The sequence below is a fragment of the Heterocephalus glaber genome, unplaced genomic scaffold (genome assembly GCF_053883595.1).
Source record: "Heterocephalus glaber isolate CG9 unplaced genomic scaffold, H.glaber_assembly_v1.0 deba00000071, whole genome shotgun sequence".
Classification (NCBI taxonomy): domain Eukaryota; kingdom Metazoa; phylum Chordata; class Mammalia; order Rodentia; family Bathyergidae; genus Heterocephalus; species Heterocephalus glaber.
The window spans coordinates 19,521,059-19,546,820 of NW_028258137.1; the positions used below are offsets into that span (position 1 = coordinate 19,521,059).

General features: G+C 42.5%; 1 protein-coding gene across 2 annotated transcripts; it reads left to right on the forward strand.

The window, feature by feature from the left end:
- Positions 1-265: 265 nt before the first annotated feature.
- Positions 266-24,620, forward strand: Dync1li2 (dynein cytoplasmic 1 light intermediate chain 2). Of its 2 annotated transcripts, XM_004843100.4 has the most exons (13): positions 266-558; positions 673-746; positions 2,719-2,835; positions 7,191-7,421; positions 12,503-12,672; positions 13,123-13,216; positions 14,295-14,430; positions 16,508-16,619; positions 17,073-17,132; positions 18,047-18,088; positions 18,482-18,599; positions 19,414-19,530; positions 21,262-24,620. In XM_004843100.4, exons 1-13 carry the CDS (start codon positions 452-454, stop codon positions 21,360-21,362), a joined length of 1,479 nt encoding a protein of 492 aa, XP_004843157.1. In that variant the 5' UTR covers positions 266-451; the 3' UTR covers positions 21,363-24,620. The 2 variants fall into 2 exon arrangements, with proteins under 2 accessions (XP_004843157.1, XP_021112596.1); XM_021256937.2 differs by lacking the exons at positions 266-558; positions 673-746 and adding an exon at positions 818-1,962.
- The last annotated feature ends 1,142 nt before the right edge of the window (positions 24,621-25,762 follow it).

A 25,762-nucleotide genomic window follows, 5' to 3' on the forward strand; every position in this document is an offset into this window, starting at 1 on the left:
CATGGAGCTGTCGTCCTTGAGTCTTACTCCAAAGCGTGGCTTTGCCGCGTCAGTCCACCGCCTGCCTAGCCCAATACAAAAAGCGGGAGAGGTTCAACTGTCCAGGTTCGGGTAGGAGAGGCGCTGGGTTGCGCTGAGCCCCTCTCCAGCTAGAGGTCGCCTGCGCGTCCAGGCTCCAGTCAGCCCCCGCCCCGCCCCGGCCCGCCCCGCCCCGCCCCGCATCCCCACGCAGGGCTGCCCAGGCGGCTGCCTGACGGTGCAGCCTACGGCCACTGCGGCGGCCTCGAGACCCGTAGGAACCCGCGGACGTCGCTGGCCCGGTGGGGCGCGTCAGGCTGCGCGACCCTTGTGGCGGTGGCGTCGCGGCACGGCGCGGGGGTGGCCCGGCGGGGTCCTCGCGGGTCCTCAGCGGGCCCGGGGGAGGGCCCTCTTTGTGGCTGCAGTTGGCAAGATGGCGCCAGTGGGGGTAGAGAAAAAGGTGCTGCTGGGTCCCAACGGGCCGGCGGTGATCGCCGCCGGAGATTTAACCAGCGAAGAGGAGGAGGGCCAGAGTCTGTGGTGAGGCCGCGGGCCGAGCGGGAGAGGGCGTGGCCGGGCGGAGACCGGGGACAGACACTGACCGGCCGTCGCGGGCCGGGCCGGGGGCTGACCGCCTTGCCATTGTTGCCGCAGGTCTTCGATCCTGAGCGAAGTGTCCACCCGTGCCAGGTCCAAGCTGCCGTCCGGCAAGAACATCCTGGTCTTCGGTGAGCGGCGGGCGCTCCCCAGGGTCGCTGGGGTGGGCGAGGCGATACCCCTCCCTCAGTTCTCAGCCTTCCGTTTCTCCCTTGCCGCTGCTTATCCCCTGCTGGCCCGGGTTGGGGCGCACGCTAGGACTTGGCAGGACGGCTAGAGAGTCGCCAAGCCCATCCCACCTGACGGTGGGATGCGTCCCCTTTTGGGGAATCCAGTGGTGCTGTCTGGGGTTATCGGCACATTCCTTCAGTCACTGGGCCGCGACGTCGACCTCGACTCCCTGCGACTGTGACCTTCTGTGCACCAAGTTGACGATGTGGAGAAAGGAGACAGTAGATGAGAAGGCTGGATGGAGAAGACAGCTAGAGGAGATGACCTGGGCTCGGAGTTTGACCACAAGAGCTTTTCTTGGTCTTCTAGAACAGTGCACAAGTGTCTTAGGAACTCTTCAAAGGACCAGGGCCTGGGTGTCAGCACCGAGGATTTTTCCTGAGTCAGTTCCCTTAGCCCCCGTGGCTTCAGTTTCCTCATGCAAGTGAGGAGCTCTGGGTGTTATCACACAACAGACCTATTTGTGGAACGGGACCTGTGGGCTGGGCACTGGGACAGTACAGCCCTTAGACCCTTAACAAGAATCTCAATCTAGCAGATACATATATGCTGGTGATTGCACCATGTTGGGCATGGGCAGATTATTGTGAGAGCATCCCATTGCTTGGTGCTATTGAAAGGGAAATTTGGGTGTTGGGTGTTTTGAAGAATAAGTGTCAGTATGCAGGGGCACAGAGTTGATCACTCAGTGTGCTGTTTGGAAACTTGTAGAAGCCTCTTGCGGTAGATTCACACTGAGGCACAGTGGGGGGAGATTGTGAAAGACTGAAGAGTTAATGGTCTTTCCTGAAGCCTCTAGATTTTCATAGGCCTTACCTCCATCACCAGGCCTTATGGGAATCACTACCGTGGTGATTTTCCTATTGTTTCTGAAGGGACCGGATGGTCTTCAGACGAGTGGTAGGTTATAGTGTACCTTAGAAATCTTCAAAAAATGAAGGATCAAGATCACTAGGTCTGTGTTTTAGAAGGATAACTTTGGCTGCAGAGTGCCAGGTGGCTCAGAATGAACTGGTATTGAAGTCAGGCTGACAAGCACTTACCAGGGTCCAGATGGACTGCGAAGAGCCTGAAAATGATATGGCCTTGTGGATGGACAGGGGATCTTTGATTGAGGTATACCTTTTACCTTTCATGACTGTAATTCTATATTATTAAATCTCAAGAATGTTTAGTGATGTTTGTTGATGGTATGGTTCTACTTGATGTTTAGAGGGAGGTTTTTTATGTGTGGGGGTTGTTATTCGTTGGTCAGAGGGCGATAAACACCTAGTAATTACTGAGATTGTGCTTTAGAGTTTTGCTTAGGTCTGTAATTATTTTCTTTAGTTTTTCAGCCTTCAGAATGTTTATGAAGGAGATGTACTGAAATCAAACAAATAATAATTTTTGTTCTTCATGACTGTGAGGAAGGATGAGGTTTTTCTAATTGAAAATTCCTAAACTTTGAGGTTAATTTTGTTTTGAAAATTTCATGAATTTCTTGTGGTAAAAGTTTATTTTGTGAGAAACTAGCCCCACTTTTTCCAAATGCATGTGTTAAAAATTATAGGTAGGGCCCATTGGCTTGCCTTTCTCCTCTCTTTGTGAAATAAGGAAAACAGCAATAAGATATCATTTTAGATGTTGGAATTTGCAGTATTTACCCTGTCCCCTCTCCAGTGACTCTTAGAGCCAAGTCTGCTTTGTTTGTGAAAGCAGATGAAACCTCAGTAGTGGCTTTGCATGATTCTTAGTTGTTCCTTGTCATATGAATGTCATGATTTAGTTGGTCCAAAGGTTGTGGGTTATTGTTAAACTAAATGTCATGATTTGCCGTGTTTGTCCAGAGTAAATAGTACCCCTTTGTCTTCTTGAAAATATCATTTGTAGGTGAAGATGGTTCTGGTAAAACAACTCTCATGACTAAACTACAAGGAGCAGAGCATGGCAAAAAAGGAAGAGGCCTAGAGTATCTGTACCTCAGCGTCCATGATGAGGACCGAGATGGTAAGTGAAACATTGATCTGTGGTAAAGGGTATATGCAGGACTGTGGCTCCTACAACATATCTAGGCATTTTTGGCCTTCTCTTTGGTTCATAGAGAATTACTAGAGAATAGAGGAAATGTGGGTTGCTTACAAGATTTTGTCCACTTGCTATTACGGAGCATGTTAGCAAAACGAGGAATGGGATTGTAAGGTGCTTGTGTCTATATTAAAGGAAATCCTTAAGGTGAAGTTGGACACCCACGTAAAGGTAGCAAGAAAGAATTTTTTTAAGCTTTGGAGTTTTCTTTGAGAGAAATACTTAGGAGACTGATCTCGCACCGCTGTTACTCTGCCTGGTTCTGCTAGAGAATCTAAATTTCGTATACATTCATGGATAATTTCTGAGTCTTTTTGTGACTATTTAGAAATGTTAAATGGAAATAGAAGGAGTAGAGGTTCAGAGGTGATAATGTTCTCTTTTAATTCCTTAAAATGTGGACAGTAGCTGGGCATGATAGTTCATGCCTGTAATCCCAGCACTCTGAAAGGCTGAGGTGGAGGGATCATAAGTTTGAGCCCAGCCTAGGCAGCTTAGTGAGACCCTGTCTCAAGATAAAAAATAAAAAAGATCTGGGCATGTAGCTCAGTGAAAGCTTCTGGGTTCAATCCCCAGTATTGCAAGCAAGCAAACACACAAAAATGTGGATGGTAAGAATTTCTATCTGTATAGTAGTTAGGATGATTGAAAGCATATTGGGGCTAGGGATTTAGCTCAGTGGCACTGTGCCTGCCTCTCAAGCACAAGGTCCTGAGTTCCATCCCCGGTACCAAAAAAAAGTACATGGTAAACATTCTTAAAAGGATTGGTTATTAATTAAATTTTTTCTTATAATTATGAGATGTATGAAGTAGTGATTTTTGCTTACAACTACTCCATAATACTTCCTTTGTAATGTTTTAGGATTAAAGTTAGTTTTTTTTTAATGGCTGTAAAATAAATTATTGGCATCTAGGTTTTTTGTTTGTTTGTTTTGCACAAAAGTTATCTTTGTAGCCTAAAGGTGAAATGTATTGATTAAATTACATTCATTATATTTGCCTTTACTTTGAGGATCAAACTCGGGTCCTTGCGCTTGTGAGGCAGGCGATGGAACCACTGAGCTAACTCCCTGACCCGCCTTTACTTATTTAAACAGTAAGGATCATGATGTAAGTGGAGCCACTCCTCCCACTTCTGGTCTCCCATTTGCTTGTTCTAAATGGAGGAAGCTGAACCTTTCTAGCACTGTAATTCTATCTCCGAGAACTGTTTAGTAGAAAGCATGAGTAAGAGTCTCTTGTTGAAGCTTGGATATCTACATTGTGTAAATGCTAATGTAGTGGTCATTTTAGAACCCCAGGGATTTTTTTGTCTCCTCCCTTCCCCTGACTTCTCTTGTCTTGCTGAACATTCCCTGAAAGACTTGAAAGGAAGATAGGAGGTGGACCTGTTGCCAAGGGTACTGTCTTACATTAGAAGGACAGGCATTAGGTGTCCCTTTAGGCCCATTGGAGTCCATGGTTGTAGGGCTGGGACTTAGCGGCCGCTGAGTCAGACCTAGAGGACCTTGCATGTCTGCCATCTTTTACTTCCTATCTTTGTAGGGCACCCTGGTTATTGTGGAAAGAACTTGGGCTTTGGAGCCAGGTGGATCTGATTCAAGATGCTTCTCCCGTAGTCAGCAGTTGTGTAGTCTCAGGTAAATGATTTAACCACCCTACACTTGAGATTTCTCATGTGTAGAATGGGATGATCGTGCCTGTTTTACAGATTGATAGAATAAGAGAGTATATATACAGTGCAATGGAATGCTGGAGACCTGGTGATAGCTCTAGTACCATCTTGTCTTGTTTTTTGTTTTTGTTTTGAGACAGGTTCTCACTGTGTAGCCCCAGCTTGCCTCAAACTAGTGATCCTCCTGCCTCAGCCTCCTGAGTATTAAGTTGAGATTACGGGCATGTGCCATTATGTCCAGTTGTCTGGTTTCTTTTTAAAGGACAAAATATAGTGTGTATGCTCTGAATCTGTAGCCTCTTTTGTTTCAAGACCAAAGAAACATATTTCAGTTCTGCCACCTGCCCTGCAAGCGCAAGATCCCAAGTTCGATCCCTGGTACCAAAAAAAAAAAAGCAACACATTTCAGGCCAGTGTGTCATGTTAGCCATATTTTACTTGCCTTTGAGTTGAAGTTCATAGTAACTTCTGTTTTACATTCCTTTAAGATTATCTTAAAAACTTTGGTTTTTGTATTTATAGGATATTTTTTAGATTTCCTACTTTTGAGTATTTGATGGAAAAGTTATCCTTACCTGTGGTTAATTATATATCTTTAAGTCCTGTTATTTTTTATTGTGTGGCATGATTGGGTTATAAATACACATTTCACAGGGAATCACCTAGGTAGGAAAAATAGTCTCTGACTTGTATCTGCTCTGTGGTGTGATATGACAAAGGATCTCTGCCTTCGGGGTTGGGGGATCTAATGCTGTATGGGCTATGTGTGGTCTCCAAGCACGTGGACAAGTTATATATGGTGGGCAGTGATGAGAAGCTGAAAAAACCCATAGGTTTGAGGTATAGAGCATTGTTTCTGTTTTGTCTTTTGATCCTGGGAATTGAACCTAGGGCCTTAGGCATGCTAGACAAGCATGCTAGCACTGAGCTACACCCTTAGCCTCCAGAACAGTATTTTTTAAGACATTCACAGAACCCCAAATCACTAAAGTACTTAAGAGTTTAAAATATAAGCCAGGCATGGTGGCACATGCCTGTAATCCCAGCACTTGGGAGGCTGAGACAGGAGAATCACTTAAAGTTCAAGGCTAGCCTGGGCTACTCCATACTGATTTCAGGATGAGCCTGAACTACATGGAAGGACTCTGTCTCAAGGGAAAAAAAAAAAGAGAGAATTTGAAAATTAGCTAGATTTAGATAGCATATACTATTGAAATAAAGTCATGAATATACATTTTTATAGCATATTAATGAATTGATTATTCCAAAAAGGCAGCTAATGGGTTTTAAAAGTATACGGTGGGGGCTGGGGATTTAGCTCAGTGTCGCTGTGCCTACCTCACAAACACAAGGTCCTGAGTTCGATCCCTGGTACCAAAAAAAAAAAAAGTATATGTTGGATTTTATTGAAAAAAAAGTTAATAAAATAATTTAGGAACTCTTTCTCAAGGTTCTTTTTTTAAAAAATAGCTCTTAAAAATTCCAAAAACTGTGTCATCAATTGGGAGAATTGACTTACACAGTTTGATCGTCCAGTTACGATTTTGGAACCATGTTCTTCATTAAATGTCAGCACTTAACACATTTTTATATATATCTATTCTAACATGTTATTGTAGAAAACAATGTATAAAATAGACTAGTATCGTGAACCACAATGTACATACCACCTGCCTTCAGCAGTTAACCAGTTTTTGATTAATTTTGTTTCAACTATAATCTCATCTCTCCACACTCCATGTGGGATTATTTTGAATGAAATTTTAGATATTATATCATCTATGAGTACTTCCATAAAGTATGTCTAAAGGCTAATGATTCTTTAAAAAATATAACCACGTTATTATATAACAAGAACTATAATTCCTTAATGTCATCAGGCATCTAGCAGTACTTTATAAATGATGATTTTATCTTGGCATTTAAACACAAAGGTCCTGTCTCTCTAGCACTCTCTGGTATGTTCCCCACTTACTGTGCCTGGCACAAGAAGGGCTTGTTTAACCATGGGCTCTTAGGGATTGCTAACCACCTCACAGGTTGCTGATATCTTAGGACGATGGATTGTTTAGACTATGGCACTGTTGGCCATGATCAGCATCTCTTTTGGGAGGGAGGGGGACCTAGGATTGAACTCAGGACCTTGCGCTTGCAAGGCAGGTGCAGCACCACGGAGCTAAATCCCCAGCCCAACATCAGCATCTTTTCAGTTCTTATTGACAACCAATTGCCTTTACCCTACTCCTTAGACATTGCTGAAATTTTTTTTCACTTGTAGATACTTGTTATTTATCAAGGCTGTCCTTGAATTTGCTGTGTAGCCCAGGCTGGCCTCAAACTCATGGTGATCCTCTTGCCTCAGCCTCTTGAGTGCTGGGATTACAGGTGTGTGCCACCATGCCTGGTTTGTACATACTACTTACAGTAGTTTAAACATTTTTAAACTAAATAGTTCGTGAGGCATTAGTACCTAGAATTGCTGTTCCTTTTCAGTTAGGATTTCTGTTTGCATTCTGTGTGGAATTCATCTTCGTAATGTTACTTTTCTGATAGCTCTGCTGATAATCATTGTCCAGTCGTAATTTAACTTCATTTCTTAGATCATACACGCTGCAATGTGTGGATTCTGGATGGAGACCTCTACCACAAAGGCCTGCTGAAGTTTGCAGTTTCTGCTGAATCCTTGCCAGAGACCCTGGTCATTTTTGTTGCAGACATGTCTAGGCCTTGGACTGTAATGGAATCTCTACAAAAGTGGGCTAGTGTTTTACGTGAGCACATTGATAAAATGAAAATTCCACCAGAAGAAATGAGAGAGCTGGAATGGAAGTGTAAGTAAAAGTAGAATTTTTTAAATTGGAAAATTCACTAGACACTGGATAGTCAGAACCATGTTCCTTTTTAATCAAGAGGCTTCACTTGGATAGAATTGTGTTTTGTTTTGCACCATTAATTTCAGAGTTGCCCTTACAAATGTAGTTATCAAGAATACTTTGAAAAAGTATTCAGAGCAGTCTATCTCACATGTTACAGTTGAAGATGTTGGATCAATAGTCCTGATTGTCTTTGTTGGTTCTGTTTTAGTAGAAGAATTCTTTCCTAGCTTCCCAAAATGTGATCAATTCTGTGGTTCTCCAGGCTTTTCTGCCACTCTGTCTGCTGAGTTAGCATCAGCATATAGGGGTCTGCTGGGGTCTCTGCAAATTGGATCCCAGCCTTGGAACTCCATGAAAATTCTGTCTGTCCTCTTGTTGGCAGGTTTAGTGGGAGTCCTTAAAAAGGCATTGTCTGGAATCCAACAAATACAGTTTGGTGTTTTTTTTTTTTATAGGAATAGGTTATTTGGGGGCATCATTAAAGTGAAAAGCTATTTTAAGACTAAGGACATCCAAGTCCTTTTGAAAACAGAGAACTTTCATATTAAAGGAAATGTGTTTGTCCACCCTACCCCCATTGCAGTTCAGAAGCTTGTTTTTCTCTTCCCGTGCTTCTGTACAGTTACATCAGCTTCTGTCCCCTTGCCAGAGAAATGGGAGGGGTCAGGGTTGGAGCTGTGGCCACAGCAGCCGTCTTGGGCAGGACAGGCTTAGCCCAGTCTGGCTTAGTTCCACAGGATGACATCACTCCCTTTAGTGAATTGATGAGGGCTGTAAGACATGACACTAGATCTTCACACTTATTGGCCAAAGGGTTGAGAAATTTTGATGTGCTTTTCATATTAAGTTTAATGCTCTGTCCCATACTTCATCTTTCTGCTGTCCCACATTAGTTACAACAGAGAGTTGAACATCTTACTCTTTGGTTTGCTGCCAGTGTGATGTGTGGATCACCCACATGTTGCTATACTGATTGTTATGCAGCTCAGCTCATCTGTCTTCAACCACTGACCTTTTTAGATAATGGCTCTTTTTCCTCTGAAATAGAGACCCTAATGGTAGCTTCTTAGCATAGTTCTGAAGCTGAATAGCTGTTTTCTGTCCATTGTACATACAGCTTCTTATCCAGACTAGTTTAAGGCACTAGAGACTTCAGTTCTCTAATCTGTTTTCTTAGAGTGATAACATTGTAAAGATTTGTTAAAACAGAAGAAAAGAGAGAAGCCAGGGATGCTGCTTTTTCCCAGATAGAGAAAGTGTCTGCTCAGTACAAGGTACTGTTCTAGGCACTGAAATACAACAGACAAGCTCTATTCCTAGGGACCTTATGGCATAAGACACTGAATTTATTTTATGCTCTTAGTCATTGATGTCATTTAGGATTAGATTCATTTGCATATGACACAAAACCCGAGATAATGATGGCCTAAATAAGACTGAGGTTTCTCCTTCCTGAAAATGAAATCTAGAAGTAGGTAGTTCAGAACTGGGGAGCCAAGGGCTCCAGGACCCTGACTTTTTGTGCTTACTGCTTTGTCATTTGTAGGGTGTGGTTCTCTTCCTCCTAACAAGTAGAGCTCTGGCCTTCACATCCATGTTCCAGGAAGCAGGATGGAGGAAGAGGAAGGAAGAGCTGAAGGGTACATGTCTGTCATCATTAAAAGAGGCTGGGAAATGTGGTCTTTATTCTGTGTGGCCGAGTACTGTGGACATCAGAGTTCTGTTCAGTTATGGGGAGGAAAAGGAGAGAGGACACTGGAGGGCAACTAGCAGTTGCTGGAACCATGTCTGTATCTCCTGACTCCGGTTCACCTTCTGAGGGCTTCTGCTTTCACCACTCCTTGTCTGAGATGTTTGGAATGGTAGCCAAGCCTTTGTGGTGCATGTTGAAGGAGTGGCTTTGTTAGTGCTGGTTTTAGGTTACATTTTAATAAAGTAGTTGGCCATATTCATGTTCAGAGGACACCTGCTTCCCAAATTAATTGGTCTTAATAATGTACTGAATGAGTGAAGGGCTCTTATCCAACCAAGTTTCCAATCCAACCTCTCTCTGGTCTGCCAATTTTGGAAAGTTGCTCTGTGGCCAGCCAGTCTCTTTCAAGGTTAGGGTCCTCCGTGGTCCAGGGTCTGTGGCAGCTGTTTGGCTTTAAGAACCATCTGAGCTAGAGGGAAAGCACTCCTGGGAGCCACCAGAAGGTGGTGCTTGTTTGTAGGTTAGTCTTTCTTCCTTGTGTGGACCTGTGGGGTCTTCTCACGACTGTGGACCCAGTGGGTGGGTCAGTAAGACAGGAAGGAAAGATGAGATGCAGCAGCAAGGTTATTTTGTGACCTTTTTGTACCCACTCCCTTGTACCCACTCCCTTCTGGTCCTAGAGGGGAGGTCCAAGTGGGCTGGTCCCCCTTGCTGTAAAATACTGGCCATCCCATTTTTTAGAGAGAAATTATTATCATTACATTATGTGTATCCTGTAAGGAAAATACACACAATTACTGTCTGAATTACAAAATCTTCAATTTTTGTTGTATTTTCGACAGATAAGTATTATTTAAACAGTTTCAACATTTTTAAATTTTATTTTAGTTTATTAGTAAATGTATGTAGTACATAATGTTTACATTCCTCATGGGAAATTGGTACATGTACATAGCACATCTTAATTCTTTTTTTTATCCTGTTTCCTTTCCCTCCTTTTCTTCCCTCCCCCCTCTGATCTCTCGATCTCCTTCTCTTTTGAGAACTATCTATCTCCCTAGTTCCTATGCTCTATCATTTATTTTGCTCTTTATTTTTACTCTGGGTTTCTCATGTAAGAGAAACCATGTGATACCTTCAATATTTTTTAAATCAATCTTTCTTTCTTTCCTTTTTTGAGACAGGGTCTTGCTGTATAGTTCAGGCTGACTTGAACTCATTATGTAGCCCAGGCTGGCCTTGAACTCGAAGCATTGCTCCTGTCTCAGCCTCTCCAGTGCTGGGATTACAGGCATGCATCACCATGCCAGGCAATCTTTTGTTTTCTTTATCTGTATGCTATGCACATATGCTATGCCTTCCAACTCATTTTCTAAAATACTGAGTTAACTAAAAAGATGTGAATTTCCTATGCTTACCAGACAGCCACTCACAATTAAATTCATTTGTTTAGAGTGTGACTAGTCTCATCCAGGGCCTCTAGGCCATTTTCTTGGCACATGTGGAATACTACAGAGTTTGGGCAGCACTGTAGGTAATAGAGGCTCGTGGAGCAGGCTGCCTGACCCACTGTACCCCACCTCACTTCCTACTGTAGCTCAGCTCACCTTTTTCCTGGTCCAGGTTCTGCCCTGCTCACTGTCTAGGAAGCCTTAGCCAGGTACTCCCCATATCTTGAATGGTTAGATCTTATTCAGATAAGGCTTCATATTTTCCATTGATTTGAAGTTTTGTTAATGTGCTCTTTTTTTTTTTTGAGACAGGGTCTTGCTGTGTAGTTCAGGCTGGCCTTGAACTCCACCATGTAGCCCAAGCTGGCCTCAAACTCATGGTGATCCTCCTGCCTCAGCTTCCCAAGTGCTGGGATTACAGGCGTGTGCCACCATGCCTGGCTGTTAATGTGCTTTTAAACAGACTATAAAAATCCTTTATTCTTTTAAGATCCTTCAACAACCACATCAAGTTCTTCTGTTTTTGTCTAAAATGGAGTAAGAATCACTTCAGCACATTATTTATATTGATGATTATGTTATGTGCATAGTTTAAAAAGAAGTTTAGAGTGCTGGGGATTTAGCTCAGTGGCACCATGCCTGGTTTGCAAGCACAAGGTCCTGAGTTTGATCCCTGGTACCAAAAAAAAAAGGAGTTTAGAGGTGAAATATTACCACATCTGCACTTGAGAGTTTAATCAGTTCACTTTTAGTTTCCTTAATATTATTTGAAAGCCAATTGGTGCCAGATAATTTCACCTCTAATTTCACCTTGTACTCTTGATTACCTGACATCTCTAAATAAACACTCTTTGTTTTAAAATATTTAAGACCTGTTCTGTGGATGAAAAGGAGAATGTGCACCTTTCTCTAGGTCCTCTGTAGTGCTATTACTTGCATTTACTTAGTGAGCTTGTTGATGAGAGTAAGAGGTCTTAAGCTCCATAGTCTTCTTGGGTTTATTAGAAGAGAAGAGCAGCTGCCTATTGGCTTCTCTGGCTCAAAACAGCTTTAACCATCCTGTCTTTATTTTCTGGAATGCCCACATAAGGTGCAGGTCTCTGGGCTTTCTGGTCCCTTGGTTTAACTGAGACCATTGGCCACTTCGCTGGAGACCCTACTTAGCCAGAGTAGTGAATGTGTGTGCCACAAACATTCCTTAGCATTGACCCTTGTTGTGTTAGCCAGGGGCAGGCCCTAAAGATGAAACTGAGTTCCCAAGAGGGAGGATGAAGACGAAGTGTGTGGCTGATGCTGGGCAGGTACAGCCTCATTACTTAGTGGTGACATACTGCAGCTATGTGAGAAGAGGATGTTTTTGTGGAATTCGGTGTTTTGATAAACATTTCTAATGAGGACTTCAAGTTTTGTTAGTTAAAGCAACATCTAATGGTCACCTGTGTGAAGCTAACAGTTTAACTATTCTGGTATTTTCAAATGGCTTTTTTTGGGTTTTTTGTTTTGTTTTGTTTTTTGGTACTAGGGATAGAACTGGGGACCTTGCACTTGCGAGGCAGGCAGCAGAACCACTGAGCTAAATCCTCGGCCCTTGTTTTTTCCTAGTAGGAACTGGTGAAGCCTTACAATTTTTACAGACCCATTTAGGATTTGGATGCAATTGAAGATATCTAGAGGAATTTTTGTGCTGCTCTGAATTTATAAAGCTAAGACTGAATATGTCAGAATTGGTATTTTGCATCATCATCCCCAAATCCCTAATACTACAGCCCAATATGACTCTGTCACACACAACTGTTTGTTTTGTTGTTTGTTACTCCCTTTTTCCATTTTCTAAAGCCAGTGTGTATTTTTATTTGGTGTGTATATAATATTTTTTTCCTTTTCCTCTGTAGTTGTGAAAGATTTTCAAGATTATATTGAGCCTGAAGAAGGTTGTCAGGGTTCCCCACAGAGAAGAGGACCTTTGACCTCAGGCTCCGATGAAGAAAATGTTGCGCTGCCTCTGGGTGACAATGTGCTGACTCATAACCTGGGGATCCCAGTGTTGGTGGTATGCACAAAGGTGTGTCCAGGGAATTGTAAGCATGGCTAGGTTTGGCCATTGAACAATCACCATCTGAAAGAAAGTTTGAGAAGCTTTGGTGAATTTCTTTCCTGGGGAGAGTTGGGCCTATTCAGGATTCATTAAGGTATGTCAAATGTGTCAGGATAGAGCATACTGTCATTTAACATTGCTGCTAGAAACACAACATCACTCAACACAAACATGTATGCTCTGGGATAATCTCCAGAAATCACTACTGAGTTATGGGGAAACTCAACTAAAAGCAGTTTTCTTAAGGCTACATAAACTAGGTCATCTGATCTAAACCGATGGTGAAAAGGTAGAATGAGGTAGAAATAGAAATTAAGTTCAATTATAGAAAAATAAAGTGTGTCTCTTATATAAGAGAGGACGTAGCTTTCAGAAGTTCACAGACAGAAAGATAACTGTATTTTCTGTCCCCTACAGTGTGATGCAGTAAGCATACTGGAGAAGGAACACGATTACAGGGACGAGCACTTGGATTTCATCCAGTCGCATCTGCGGAGGTTCTGCCTCCAGTGTATCCTTGGGATGCTGTATCAGGCCCTGGGATGTGGGCTTCCCTCCACATGGGGCATCTTCAAGGCCACACCTAAACTCAGAGTAGTTTTCTGCCAATGTATATCTTTTTACTAATTTTATGTTTTACTGTGTTGGAATTTGAAGCTTATTAACTTATCTTTGGTCACTTTTTATTTTTAAGACTGTACATTTGATAGTCTTTCATGTTAACAAGCTTTAGTTTAGTTTTGTTTTGTTTTTTTGGTACCGGGGATCGAACTTGGTTCCTTCCGCCTGCGCAGCAGGTGGCAAAACCACTGAGCTAAATCCCCTGCCCAGGCTTTCATGTTAAGAAGAAGCTTAAGTCAGATGTGGTGGTGCCCTCCTGTAATCTCATTACTCAGGGAGGCTGAGACAGGAGGATGGCAAGTTCCAGACTAGCCTGGGCAACTTAGTGACTTAGTGAGGCTGTCTCAAAAAAAAAAGTCCCCATACCCTAAACACACACACACACACAGACACACACTCACAGGAAGAAGGAGAAGCTGACATGAGATAATTTTATTACCAAATTATTTTTATCATGTTTGGAAATCTTTTTAAACTTTGCTTTTATTCAGAAAGGGGTAATTAACATTGCAGTTGTTTTGGAGGTGCTACAGGTACTTCCCATGTGTGTGTTTTGTGCTAACTCATGTAAGAGCTGCTGTGTCAGCAGTCTTTCTGTGAAAAGCTAATAGCTCCCTCCCTCTAGAGTTGGGGTGATGGATGGATTCCTACTACCTCCTTTGAGCCAATCCCTGGAAAGGTACGTTTGAAGATAGACGTGCTCACCCCAGGACCACTAACTTTGCTTCTTGGGAAGCAGCCTGAGGGATCAAGATAACAGTTTCTGTGTTAAGTCAACCACATAGCCTGCTAACGCAGGCTCATCTTGGTTCATCTGCTACCGTTCCCTTTTTTGTTTTTAAAATTGTAATACTTTCTGATTATCAAAAACTGGTCAAATTGTCTGCAGTACTTTAAGGGTTATGCTTCTGTGGGATTAATTTTGTCTCTTTGTGCAGTGATTTGGTTTTCCTAAGCAGATTGATTAGATGGAGCTGCCTTGATTTACACATCAGTGAAAGAAGAGAAAAACCTCGACTTGTTGTATAAGTACATTGTTCATAAAACATATGGTTTCCACTTTGCCACACCTGCCTTAGTTGTGGAAAAGGATGCGGTTTTTATGTGAGTTTTAGAGAGGTGATGTTTTTAACACCTTTTTATAGCACATTTTCTACTTAACATTTTTACCCTTTCAAGTACAATGCCTTCTGTCTGTGTCTTATGCAGCCAGTTCTCTTGCTCCTGTGGGAAAAGTGCATGAACTGGACATGGACTTTTTCCCTCTGCGTGCTTGCGCTTGCGAGGCAGGTGGCGGAACCACTGAGCTAAATACCTGGCCCTACTGCCTTTCTTCATTGAGAGCAAGTTACCAAACAACTTGGCCATTTGTTTTGATGAAGTACTGGCTGAGGGAGAGAGCTGAAGTATAAGGGATTTCACTTTACAGATTTTTATGTTGGGGGGAAGACTTGTTTTACTTTACAGATTCTAAATATCTCCTGTTAAGAGAGACATACCGTCTAGTTCTATTGCCCATTAGCAGAGGTGATAGTAAACATCCTCCTTGGCCCTTTGTCATCTGGTGTTGGCTGTTCTGAGTGCTTATTTTATTTCCAGAATTTAAGCATGTATTTCTAGCTATAGGGATTGATTGTCCTGCCAGAGAGTTGGATACCTGTCTTCCCAAGTTTCTTTCTCTCACTAGAGAATCATGTTGCTAGATGCATAAATAAATGAAGGTATAGTCTCTGAGAGCACTTGTGTTAGCAAATTGATGCTTGTTTCGGGGTTACCTAGCTTCTTGGCTTAACAGTTATATTTGTCCATTCAGCAAGCCTTACCCAGTACCTCTTAGGTGCCCAGGTTCTCTGCTGGGGACACAGAAATGAAATGTGGTTCTTACCACAGCACTGAAAAAGATACACAGCTGGAGAGAAGAGGGGCAGCAGTGGGCTAGTGGAGGAAGTGGCAGGAAGGGCAGAGGAGGTGATGCTGAGAGATGCATGGTACGTTCCAGACAGCCACAGAAGAGGTGGGTGCAGTCTGAGATACTGAAGGTGTGAGACCCAGGGGATCCCAGGAACTGACTAGATTACCTCCAACACATAGAGAAGAATGTGGGCTTTGGGTTGCTGACAGACAGCAGAACTGCTTTTGGAGAATCGTCCCGAGCAATCAGCCACCAAAGGCACAAGCTCAGTGAGCGGTATATTCTTGGAATTACTTAGTCCCTAAATCACCTGATCCCAAGAAGCAGGGAGGCTGGTTAGATTTGGGACTGGTCTGGAATAGAAAAGCATCTTGTGAAGATGAAGGCTGCTTGGGTCATGGCAGTGTCTCAGTCCTGCCCTATCCCTTTGTACATTTGGGTCTATTGATAGTTGCTTATATGGGGACTGGTAAAGTTAGCGAGGCCATTTGGGGGACCCTGGCTGTATCCTCTTGGTTATAGACCTGTGGATCAGGAGGTTTGGGGGAGAATGAGAGTCTTGTGTGAACAATAGTTGCCATCTTTCAAAGCTTGAGTTCAAAAGTGTCAAGTAGGATATTACAGTTGCTACCTTTATGAGAGTTAGATGGGAGTAGTAGGCTGCGGCTTAGCCTACTGGAAGCCAGGTCCCATTCTGCCCTGTGATGTTAAGGTGATGTGTAGGAGCCCTTGTGGTTTGGGGCCCAGGATGGATGCAGGCCTTCTTTGCCCCTTGGCTCCAGGCCGTATCTTTCTACACAAGCAAAATCCGTGAACCATTCGACAGTTAACTGTTCAAAGAGTTCTCAGAGACAGCGCATAAGAGGGGAGCCTCCATACCAAAGCCCAAGAGAAACAGTCCCCTCCTAGGCTTTGTCCTCTGTGCTCCTCTCTGTATTCTCCTTCATTGAGCCAGGTCCCTATTGTGCTACTGTTGGCATTGTGTAGTATCTCTGAACACATATACTGGGGCAGCATGTGGTCAGTCAGCTCTCCCACTGGCTTCTTAGGCCTGGAGCTCATGAGCTCTGTACAAAACAGGTCCTGCCCTGCTGATCTGATGGGGTGTCCCTAACCATATGTGTCCAAAGCTGTAAGCTACTCAGCAGTTGCAGATCAGATCTTGCGAGGAAGGACATCACCCAGGAATCCCTTCTGATGAAATGTGCTCTGATATTGCCATAAGTGGTCTCAGGAAAAGAAAGCCAATATCTGTCTCTTTGCCTTTAGACCTGCAGGCTGGGACAATGAAAAGAAAATAGCTATTTTACATGAAAATTTCACAACTGTGAAACCAGAAGATGCATATGAAGATTTTATTGTGAAACCTCCTGTAAGAAAGGTATCCATATCAATCACTTAAAGAGTCCAGGTGTTTTTTTAAAGGGGGGGGGCTGTAAAACATATTCCATCATTTTGAAAAAAGCGGTCTTTTTGTTAGTCTTTAAATGAGGTGTTGTGTTTCGTGAATGGCTCAAGGTCAGTTCTAAGTGATGGTGTGCCCACATGGCATTTCCCTTGAAGTCTCAACAGTGCTGCCACCTCCTCTAGATTACTGTTGTTAGATCCTCTCTCCTAAGAGCTACTGAAGCTTCTGATAGGGACCTATGAAACTTTAAAATACCAGTTGGCTACGTAGACTGGCCAGTTTTGGGAGAACATCTCTGTTAGACTGGAAGGATCCCTCAGACACATCTAGAAGCCTGAGTAGAAGAGTCTTCTTGCAGCTTGAATTTTGACAGTCATGTGGGAGTGGTTTGGGCCTGTGGCCACAAATGCGTATGTCACTTTACAGCTGGTCCACGACAAAGAGTTGGCAGCAGAGGATGAGCAGGTGTTCCTAATGAAGCAGCAGGTAAGAAGAGAATGACATTTGAACAGAGGCCTTCTCATGCATGCAGTGCCAATTCCCTAGGAGGGTGGGGGCTACCTGCGTGTGGGAGTCACACAGTGGGCTGAGCTGTAGGGGTTGAGACCAGGACTCCAAGCTCCTTCCTCTTTCTAGGATTGGCAGGTGTTGGACCACCTCCCTCAGAGTGTCTGTCTGCCACTTCCTTGCAGATTCTCCTGCAGAACTAGGCTTATTACAGTGGTGGCAAATGTATGGTGCACATGCCAAAGCAGGCTGTTGTTATCATTGAAAGCTCTAAAAAGGTTCACCATCCCTGACTTAGTATCTTTTTTAAGTGCCTTTTCTCTGAAAAGTTAGGTTTTCTGGCATACCTCCTGAGTTGACAAGTTTTACTGAGTGACCTAGTCAGACTTCCTTAATTTCACATGATCCTCCACAGCCTGGTGCACAAAGATAGGTAGTGTCCATTTTGTGGGTGAGGACAGTAATTTTCTCAACCTAACAGTGTAAAAATATAAACTCAGTCTCACATTTCTCTTTCACCTGACATGTCATGAGTCTGCCTGAGGGTACAGGCAAGTCCCAGAAGGTAATCCCCAAACACACATACACACTGGGGATCAAACTCAGGACCTTGCACTTGCCAGGCCGGTGTGCTGCTGAGCTACATCCCTGGCCCTCAGAAAGTTTTGACAGTTCTTTTTCCAACTCTTCCACCTTTCTGTGTCCTGGTTGCTTCTTTAGCTTTAAGTGGTTACCAGATTTTTACCATGTAACCAGCTGCTCTATGGATAGGTTTTTTTTGACTTAGTGGTTAGTGGCACCCTCTAGTGGAGTACTAGGACTTAAGTTTTTCTCCAGACCTCAGTGCACTCTGCAGGCCTTGGTTAATGGCCAGTTTGTCCCTCTCTTTGCAGTCACTCCTTGCCAAGCAGCCAGCCACGCCCACAAGAGCCTCCGTAAGTACCTCATACCAAACAGTCATGGCCCAGTGTTGTGAGTATCTTTAGCCTTCTTATCATTATTTGTGAGAACTTATGTTTGTGTGAGCTTTTGTATTCTCAAAGAGAGTTTGGTCTTCCTAACGGCCCACAGCCAAGAACATGGTAGAATCTCAGGAAATGTTTGATGAAGCACTGCCAAGAATCAGAGTGAGCTGGTTTTATTACCTTGTTATCTTTTCTCTTAGGAGAAACTGAGCTCTAGAAAGGGACTAACCTGGGAACAAATTCCTAGTTCTGTATCCTGGACTGGAAAATGTCCTACAGAAGCATGTCTTCATTTTTGGAATTTGTATTTTCTATTACCATACTTTTATGCTTGTGTATGATCTAGACTGTTTTTGGAATTAGGAATCCCCTGCAAGAGGACCCTCTGGCTCTCCAAGGACTCAGGGCCGGGGAGGGCCAGCCAGTGTGCCAAGCACCTCCCCAGGAACATCAGTAAAGAAGCCAGACCCAAACATCAAAAGTATGTATCCTGTCTCTGGAGAGTGGTTTAGTCCTAGGTCTAAGCCCTACAGGGATGGCTGGGTCTCAGGTGGAACCCAGGAAGGCTGAGGCCTGTGTTCTTCCCTGAGATAGGCTGCTTTCTGCCTCCTCCCTCCCAAAGGGTGGGACCATGGAGGCATAGGCCAGGCCCTGATCCTTTGTTGGAATTGGTAGTCTAGCCACCTAGCATTGTATAACACCTCCTTTTAACCCTGCAGTTCCCTTCAGAAGAAAATGCAAAATAGGAAGTGATTTTTAAAATACATATTTTGAACCCTAATATTATTTCTCATATTATTACTGTTTTGAGTTGTGGAATTTTTTTCTCCTTTACAGCTTTTGTCAGTCTGAATTAGTAGTGTAAGCAGCTGTTACCCTAGTGGCTTAATACCCAAAGACAATGGCTGCAATAAAACTTTCGAACAAAATTCTGCTTAATACTTGGATGTTTGAAGAGCATCTTCTACTTAGAATATGACCTGTTCATAGCAGGCTAAGAGTGCTGTGGGCTTAAACTGAAAAACAAAGACATCTCCTTGAGGACAGGGAGATAATGTGGAGCACAGGTTAATCTTTATGCCCCAAACAGATGGAAAAGGTAAACACATTTCCACTTAGTAATTATGCTAACACAATTAGCCTTAACAGTGGTGATAGGTAAAGAATTGTAGTAAATGAATGGGATCAGTATCCTAAGAAGGTGATAGCTACAAATGTCTAATTCTAAGCTAAGAACCAGTTTTTTGTTCTAATTCCTTCAATTTGTATAATGCTCTTTTTTTCTGTTTCCTTAGATAATGCAGCAAGTGAAGGGGTGTTGGCCAGCTTCTTTAATAGTCTTTTGAGTAAAAAAACAGGTTCTCCTGGAAGTCCTGGTGCTGGTGGTGTACAGAGCACAGCCAAGAAGTCAGGTACAGAGGGGCCCTCCAAGGCTTAGGCTTATGATCCTTGTGGCTGAACAGTGCTAGAAGGATGGGGTAGACAGGAGTATGTGCCTTTATGTGACCTACAGACCGTCAGTAGTATTCTGAACAGCTCTGCACCCAAGTAGATTTGTACTTTACACTGAGCAGGTTGCCATGCTTTTTATGGGGTTGTGTCCTTAGCATACAGCTTTCCTTCACACATTTAACATAGTCCCAATGGCTTGTACCACCTGATGGGGCTCTGCCATGCTGCCTGATGGAACAGTCATCCCTGTATCACCAGTGATTCAGAGCCACCCCACAGCAAGACATACAACTTAACTGTCCTGTCATGAATGTGTTAAAGTCAGGTTCACATTGTTCAAGTTGTTGGGTGAGTTGAGGTATAGCCTAAATTGTGAACTTGATCAAGCAGCCATGTCCAACCTACAGCCCACCTTTATTATGCCCTTATTTTTTTAAATGTTATGATTTAAAAATATTTTTTAGAGTTTTGTTATGTACATTAACTATGTTATATATTTTATATGTGGCCCAAGACAATTCCTCTTGACTCAAAAAACAACGAGCCCACAGAAAAGATGGGCTGCAGGTTGGGCAAGCAGTATATTATTGGCATTTTATTTGTTCTTTTAATTTTCTGTGATGCAAAAGATTTTTGTTCATTCCACTGCCCCTAGTCTTACTGTGAGCTGAAACCTGTGACTGAACCCTCACTGTCTCACTGAGGAGGTCATTGTCTGGCTCCTCTGTGACATCTACAGTGACCCATCCACCTGACCTTGCATGTAGGGTGATATGGGACAAGTCTGTTTTGGAGATCTCTAAAACAAAAGAACCAAGTTCCAGGGGAATTACATATGTCCTCAGGTAGCTGAAAGATGAGATGAGGTGATGTGCTGGGAGAACAGGGTCTCACTCATGCTGGACAAGCAGTGGTGAACATTTTTAAAGCTTCTTTTGCTTTTAAATTTCCATTGGTTATAAGGTTATAATACAGTTGGTTATAATACATTGGTTATAATACAGTGTTTTTCCCGACTGATATTTGCAAACAGAGAAGACCCTAAGGAGATCATTCTATCCTTAGGGAATTTTGGCCTAAAGACTGTTAGAGACTCAGGGTCTCGTCTGGTGGTGATGAGTATGGGCTATTATTATTTCTTTAACAGAGATACAGGTCATTTTTCAGATCCCAGTTAGTGTTTGACAACAGAAAACTATGAGCCCCAACTGTGCAACTGACCAACTGAACTTCTGGTGTTGGTCTTATCTTCTTATTGAACCACAGTATTTCCAGGCTGTCCTTGAAAGTCAGTCTAGACTATAGAGTGTTGTAATTAGGAACAAAACCTGATTACTTGTCTGGAGCAAAGAAAGTACTTTGCTTTCTGCCTGAAACTCCAGTGCACACCTCTGGCAAGATGGCAGAGTGCACAGGAGTTAGAATTGGAGGATGAGAGGGTTTTGAGAAAGGCCTTTTCATTTGGCACAAAGGCACTCCCTGCCAAGGGCAGCCACATAGCTAGGGAAGCTTAGACCTATGACATTTGGAATAATGAAGGGTTAATTTAGAGTCTGCCTTATGGTCCTTGGAAAAAACGGCTACGATCACCACAAATGTTTACAGAAGTCTGTATAATTTTAAATGTTTCATTTAAAAAATTATTTTCTGTTTTCACATTGCTGCTTTGCTTTTTCTCCCCCTTTGTTAAGGACAAAAGACTGTGTTGTCAAATGTTCAGGAAGAACTGGATAGAATGACTCGAAAACCAGACTCCATGGTAACAAACTCTTCAACAGAAAATGAAGCCTGATCCTCCTTAAAATGCACATGTCAAATGACCAAATAACTATGTATATTGATCTGCTAAGACCAGGATTTTTCTGATATGGCACATGCTATCAGTTTTTGGGGGTAGGGGAGATGAACTTTTAAAAAAATACTTCATTGGCTTGTCCCAAGTGTGAAATGCACATTTTGGAAGGTTATGTGTCAGACCTCTTACTAAGGATAACCCTTGGACTCTTCAGGCATGTAGCTGTTGCATGGGAAGAGCACAGCTGGGCTTGTGGAGCAGAGAAAGGGGCCCACTTTCCATCACAGTGGAGCAGATGAGACCAAGAAATCATTAATCAGTTGGTGGTTAGTCTGACCAGTTGTGTGTTAGCAAATTCGCTTGTTCTTGGGAAGCAGATTCAGTAGCAGAAAGTCCAGGAAAGAAAGACTAAAAGGAATGAGAGAAGTGATGGTGGGGAAGCTGAATGTTGAGGGAGGTAGAGGAAGGAGGAGATAAGCAGTGTTAGTAAATACTGTGCTCAGTAGAGTCAAATAATCATTGTTTAAGACTTAAAATTAGAAGCATTTCCAGGCTAAACACTAAGCAAAATGGGACTTAGACCTGTCCTGAAGGCATCTTTTTAATTTATGGAAGATGTGTTAAGAGTGTGGTGCCTGAGTCAGTTGGGGCTGACACAGGGATGGGGAGGATGGCAGCTGCCCAGGACCCACATAATTAGCCCAAGCCATGTGCCCAGGGAGGTCCTGGGCTCCATGCATGTGCATTGTAGGGCAGGCAGTCACTGTGGGTTGTGTTCAAAGTCAGCAGATACAATATTAGTTTACTTTATGTTTTCTAAATAGCTCCTGCTTTGTTTTTTAAATTAAATTTTTGGTTTGGTTTTGTTTTTGTTTTTTTTACTACCACAGGCTGGCCTAATAATAGAAAATGGGTGATTGACATCTCATTTTACCATAATGCAATGTGTAACAGAAAGTTTGGGGGAGGTTGTGAATGTCACTGTACTCTGGTTAATTGGCTTGCACCAGTCCCTGCCTTATAGTCTGTTGAAACCTTTATGGAGTTCCACTGATGTACAAGGATCTTGTCCCAGAACCCTGGTCTGATCAGTACTGTCATGTGGAGGACAAATAAGTGTGAATGTTTTATATTGAAAATGAAACAATTCTTTTGTGTTTTTCATAAAATGTAGCCTTTTTTCTTATGGAAATGAGAGTTTCATATGTCTCCCCTTTTAGGGCAAATTCATGCACATTGTCATGTCACACCACCATTCTGGGAATGACTTCTGTGGACTTGAAATGGCACTTTAATTTTACCTATGACACAGCATTTAAATCCAAACACTACCATGAATTTCATGTATAAAACATTTGTTGTCAAACCAAGGAAAAAACCACAGTTCACTTATGTGGAGTTTACTTTTTTATATGAATGTTTATTGTACTGTGTCTCCGCATAACTTCCCTAATGTCATTACTTTTACATAACCAGATTTGACTGACCACTAACATAATATTGGGCGTAACTTAAATCCTATGTTATATAACAAAACTCTTCAGACTGTCTTGAATTGCTTTTGTAAAGGTCTGAACACTGTTAAGGAGAAAGTTGTGTATTTACTTGCCTTTCTGACAAAAAGATGTTTATTGTGCCAGTTTTATTGGTGAAATATACTATTTTTTTTCCTTTTTTAATTCAGCTTTTTTTTTTTCTTTTTTTTTTAATGTATTGTGGCTTCCAATTACCAGGTTGTCTAGGTAATGACAGTAAACTGTGGAGCAATAGTTGTGTAGTGACCAGTAGATGCCAAACAGTTTATGGCCACACAAAAGGTGGGGTCTCTGTAGCAGGTAGGGGCAGAATGAGTGACCACAGAAACAAGAAGGAATTCTTGGAAAGGCACATGTCTAAGAGGGAAACAGAGTGATTTTAAATTCTAATGCAAAATTTAAATTTGTATCATTTGAACTGATAAGCACTTTTTGGGTCAGTGGAAAATGTACTAAAACCGCAAAATGGCTAAGATGACGGTCTTGTGAAGGAAGGTTTCTTGGAGACCACTTTTATTCTCATGACAAGTGGATGCTTCTAGTATCAGAAGAAATTGATGCATAGTGTCATGTGCTCAGTGGTTGCCAAAGTCTACCAAGTTTGGGGAACTTCAGGGTTCTTTTATGCGAGGGGGAGAGGGGAGATGATTTTTACTTTAGGGTTTTCAAGCATTGGAACCAAAGCCCAAATAATAAGCAGCCTTTACTTTTTATTTTTTATTTTATTTTATTTTTTGGTACTGGGGATCGAACTCGAGTCCTTGTGCTTGTGCAGCAGGCAGCGAAACCACTGAGCTAAATCCCCGGCCCCAGCCTTTACTTTTTAAAGTAAAATTCATTTTATTTGCTGAATACACTTGTATGGTAGACTGTTAATTTATATACATTATAGTGGTTACATCTGCTGTTTGTCTTTAAAATGAAAAAATAAACCCAACCTAAAAGATATGGCCCAGATGAAGGCCATGGATTGATCTTTCTAAAAATGCAACAGGAATGCTGCTAGATTATTTTATTTTGTTTGCACTTTCTTTTTGGGGGATTGGCATTTTAAAATCAGTATTTAAACTGAAGAAATTATTGTGTTTTATTTAACGAAGTTGAAAGTGACTGCTCTGTACATCATGACCTTAACAATGTTGATGCTGTAAGTGAAAGTTCACTGTCATCTCTATGCTAAGTTCATTGGTGTTTTTAACTTAAAATTAGGACTGCAGATAATCCCCCACCAGCCTTAGTCCAGGGTGTGGCTCTATCCGGGTGCAGTATGCAGTCATGTGGAAACTTGCTTTCTAGCACTGGGGAAAAAAAAGATGTCTCTAATTACTGGCTTCAATAAACATGAATCCAGACTGCTTACAATTTTGGGTGACTTTGTGTTTGATAAATCATCCCACTGAAGATTCATTGTCTGCTAATATGGGGTGTCTGATCATGTAGTTAAAAATATGTACTTCAGGGCCGGGGATTTAGCTCAGTGGTTGCGCCACCTGCCTTGAAAGCGGAAGGACCTGAGTTCGATCCCTGGTACCAAAAAAAAACAAAACAGAAAAATGTGTACTTCTCTCCCTTGAAATTATCAGAAATTCTGATAAGGAAAAGCATTTTAAAGCCAAATGTTGAAGACTGAGAAAATCAGAGCTGTGTGTAGAGTGCAGCAGGGTTTGGGAGTTGTCCAGCATGTTTTCTTGCCTCTTGAATAAATGTTTCATTGTCTGAATTGAGCAAAGTGATTTTCCCTTTGCATATTGAGGAGTCAGAAATTTCAGAGCAACTATTATATACCTTAATACTTTTCATTTACTTAAAATCGGGTACAGTAAAATCTGTTCAAGAAAAATTGAAGATTGCATTTCTTACTATTGCACTCAAATTTTCTCAGGTTTTTATTATGAAAATTTCAAAGCTGTAGAAAACTTGAAAAAGAATATATTGAGCATCCATATTTCACAAAGATTCACTTAATTAAGGTGGTATCCTTTGGCTGTCTCAAGCAATCTCTGGGGTGATTTGGGGGTTATTTCATTTGATGATACTATAGTAATGTAATAGCAAATAGTTACATTAGAGGTTGCTATATACCAGTCACTCTTCTCAGTGTTTCATGCAAATTGATTTATATTTACAACAACTCTGAGGCAAGCACTACTTTCTTCATCTTAGTTTCCCCACAACCACACTAAGACAGGTAGTAAGTAGCTGCTACGGTCAGAGCCTGGACTTGAGCCCCAGCAGTCTAGCTGAGTTTGGGCTCATTGCTGTACTCTGCTGGCACTTGTGTTGTTTACACAGAGCAGATGGCAAAGGTGGTAATTGAAAGTGTTTTTTAGGGCCGGGATTTAGCTCAGTGGTTCCACCGCCTGCCTCACAAGCACAAGGACCCGAGTTCGATCCCCGGTACCAAAAACAAAACAAGAAAATGTTTTTTATCTGTGGTCCTCCCCAGCTGTGTGCTGCTTTTCCACCTCTTCTTGCTATCATGGATGCAGGAGCCACTCTTGTTAGGTGGATAAAAATAGCAGATGGAGAATGTATCCAGTGCACCTGTGCAAAGGGGAAGGGGGCTGCTGTCACAGTATCTTCCTGAGAAAGACAGGTTGAGATGCCTGCCACTCTTTTTTTCCCAGTACCAGAGATCGAACTCAGGCCTTGCACTTAGGAGGAGGTGCGGCACCACCCAGCCCCTGACTGCCACTCTTTATATAGAAAAGACTTCTTAGGCACAGAGAGCTTTAGGGCTCATCTGTGTCAACAGCCCACGTCAGGCTTGAGACAGTTCTTTACCACTGCAGTTGTCCCTGAGTGTGCATATGAGGCTCCATGGAGAACTGGCCTGCTGGCTCACCCCCTTAGGGACCCTCA

Coding starts and splice junctions, on each gene's coding strand:
- Dync1li2 (XM_004843100.4), top strand. CDS start 452: ATGGCGCCAGTGGGGGTAGAGAAAAAGGTGCTGCTGGGTCCCAACGGG. Junction 2,836..7,190: donor CCATGATGAGGACCGAGATG/GTAAGTGAAACA, acceptor TTCATTTCTTAG/ATCATACACGCTGCAATGTG. Junction 7,422..12,502: donor GAGAGAGCTGGAATGGAAGT/GTAAGTAAAAGT, acceptor TTTCCTCTGTAG/TTGTGAAAGATTTTCAAGAT.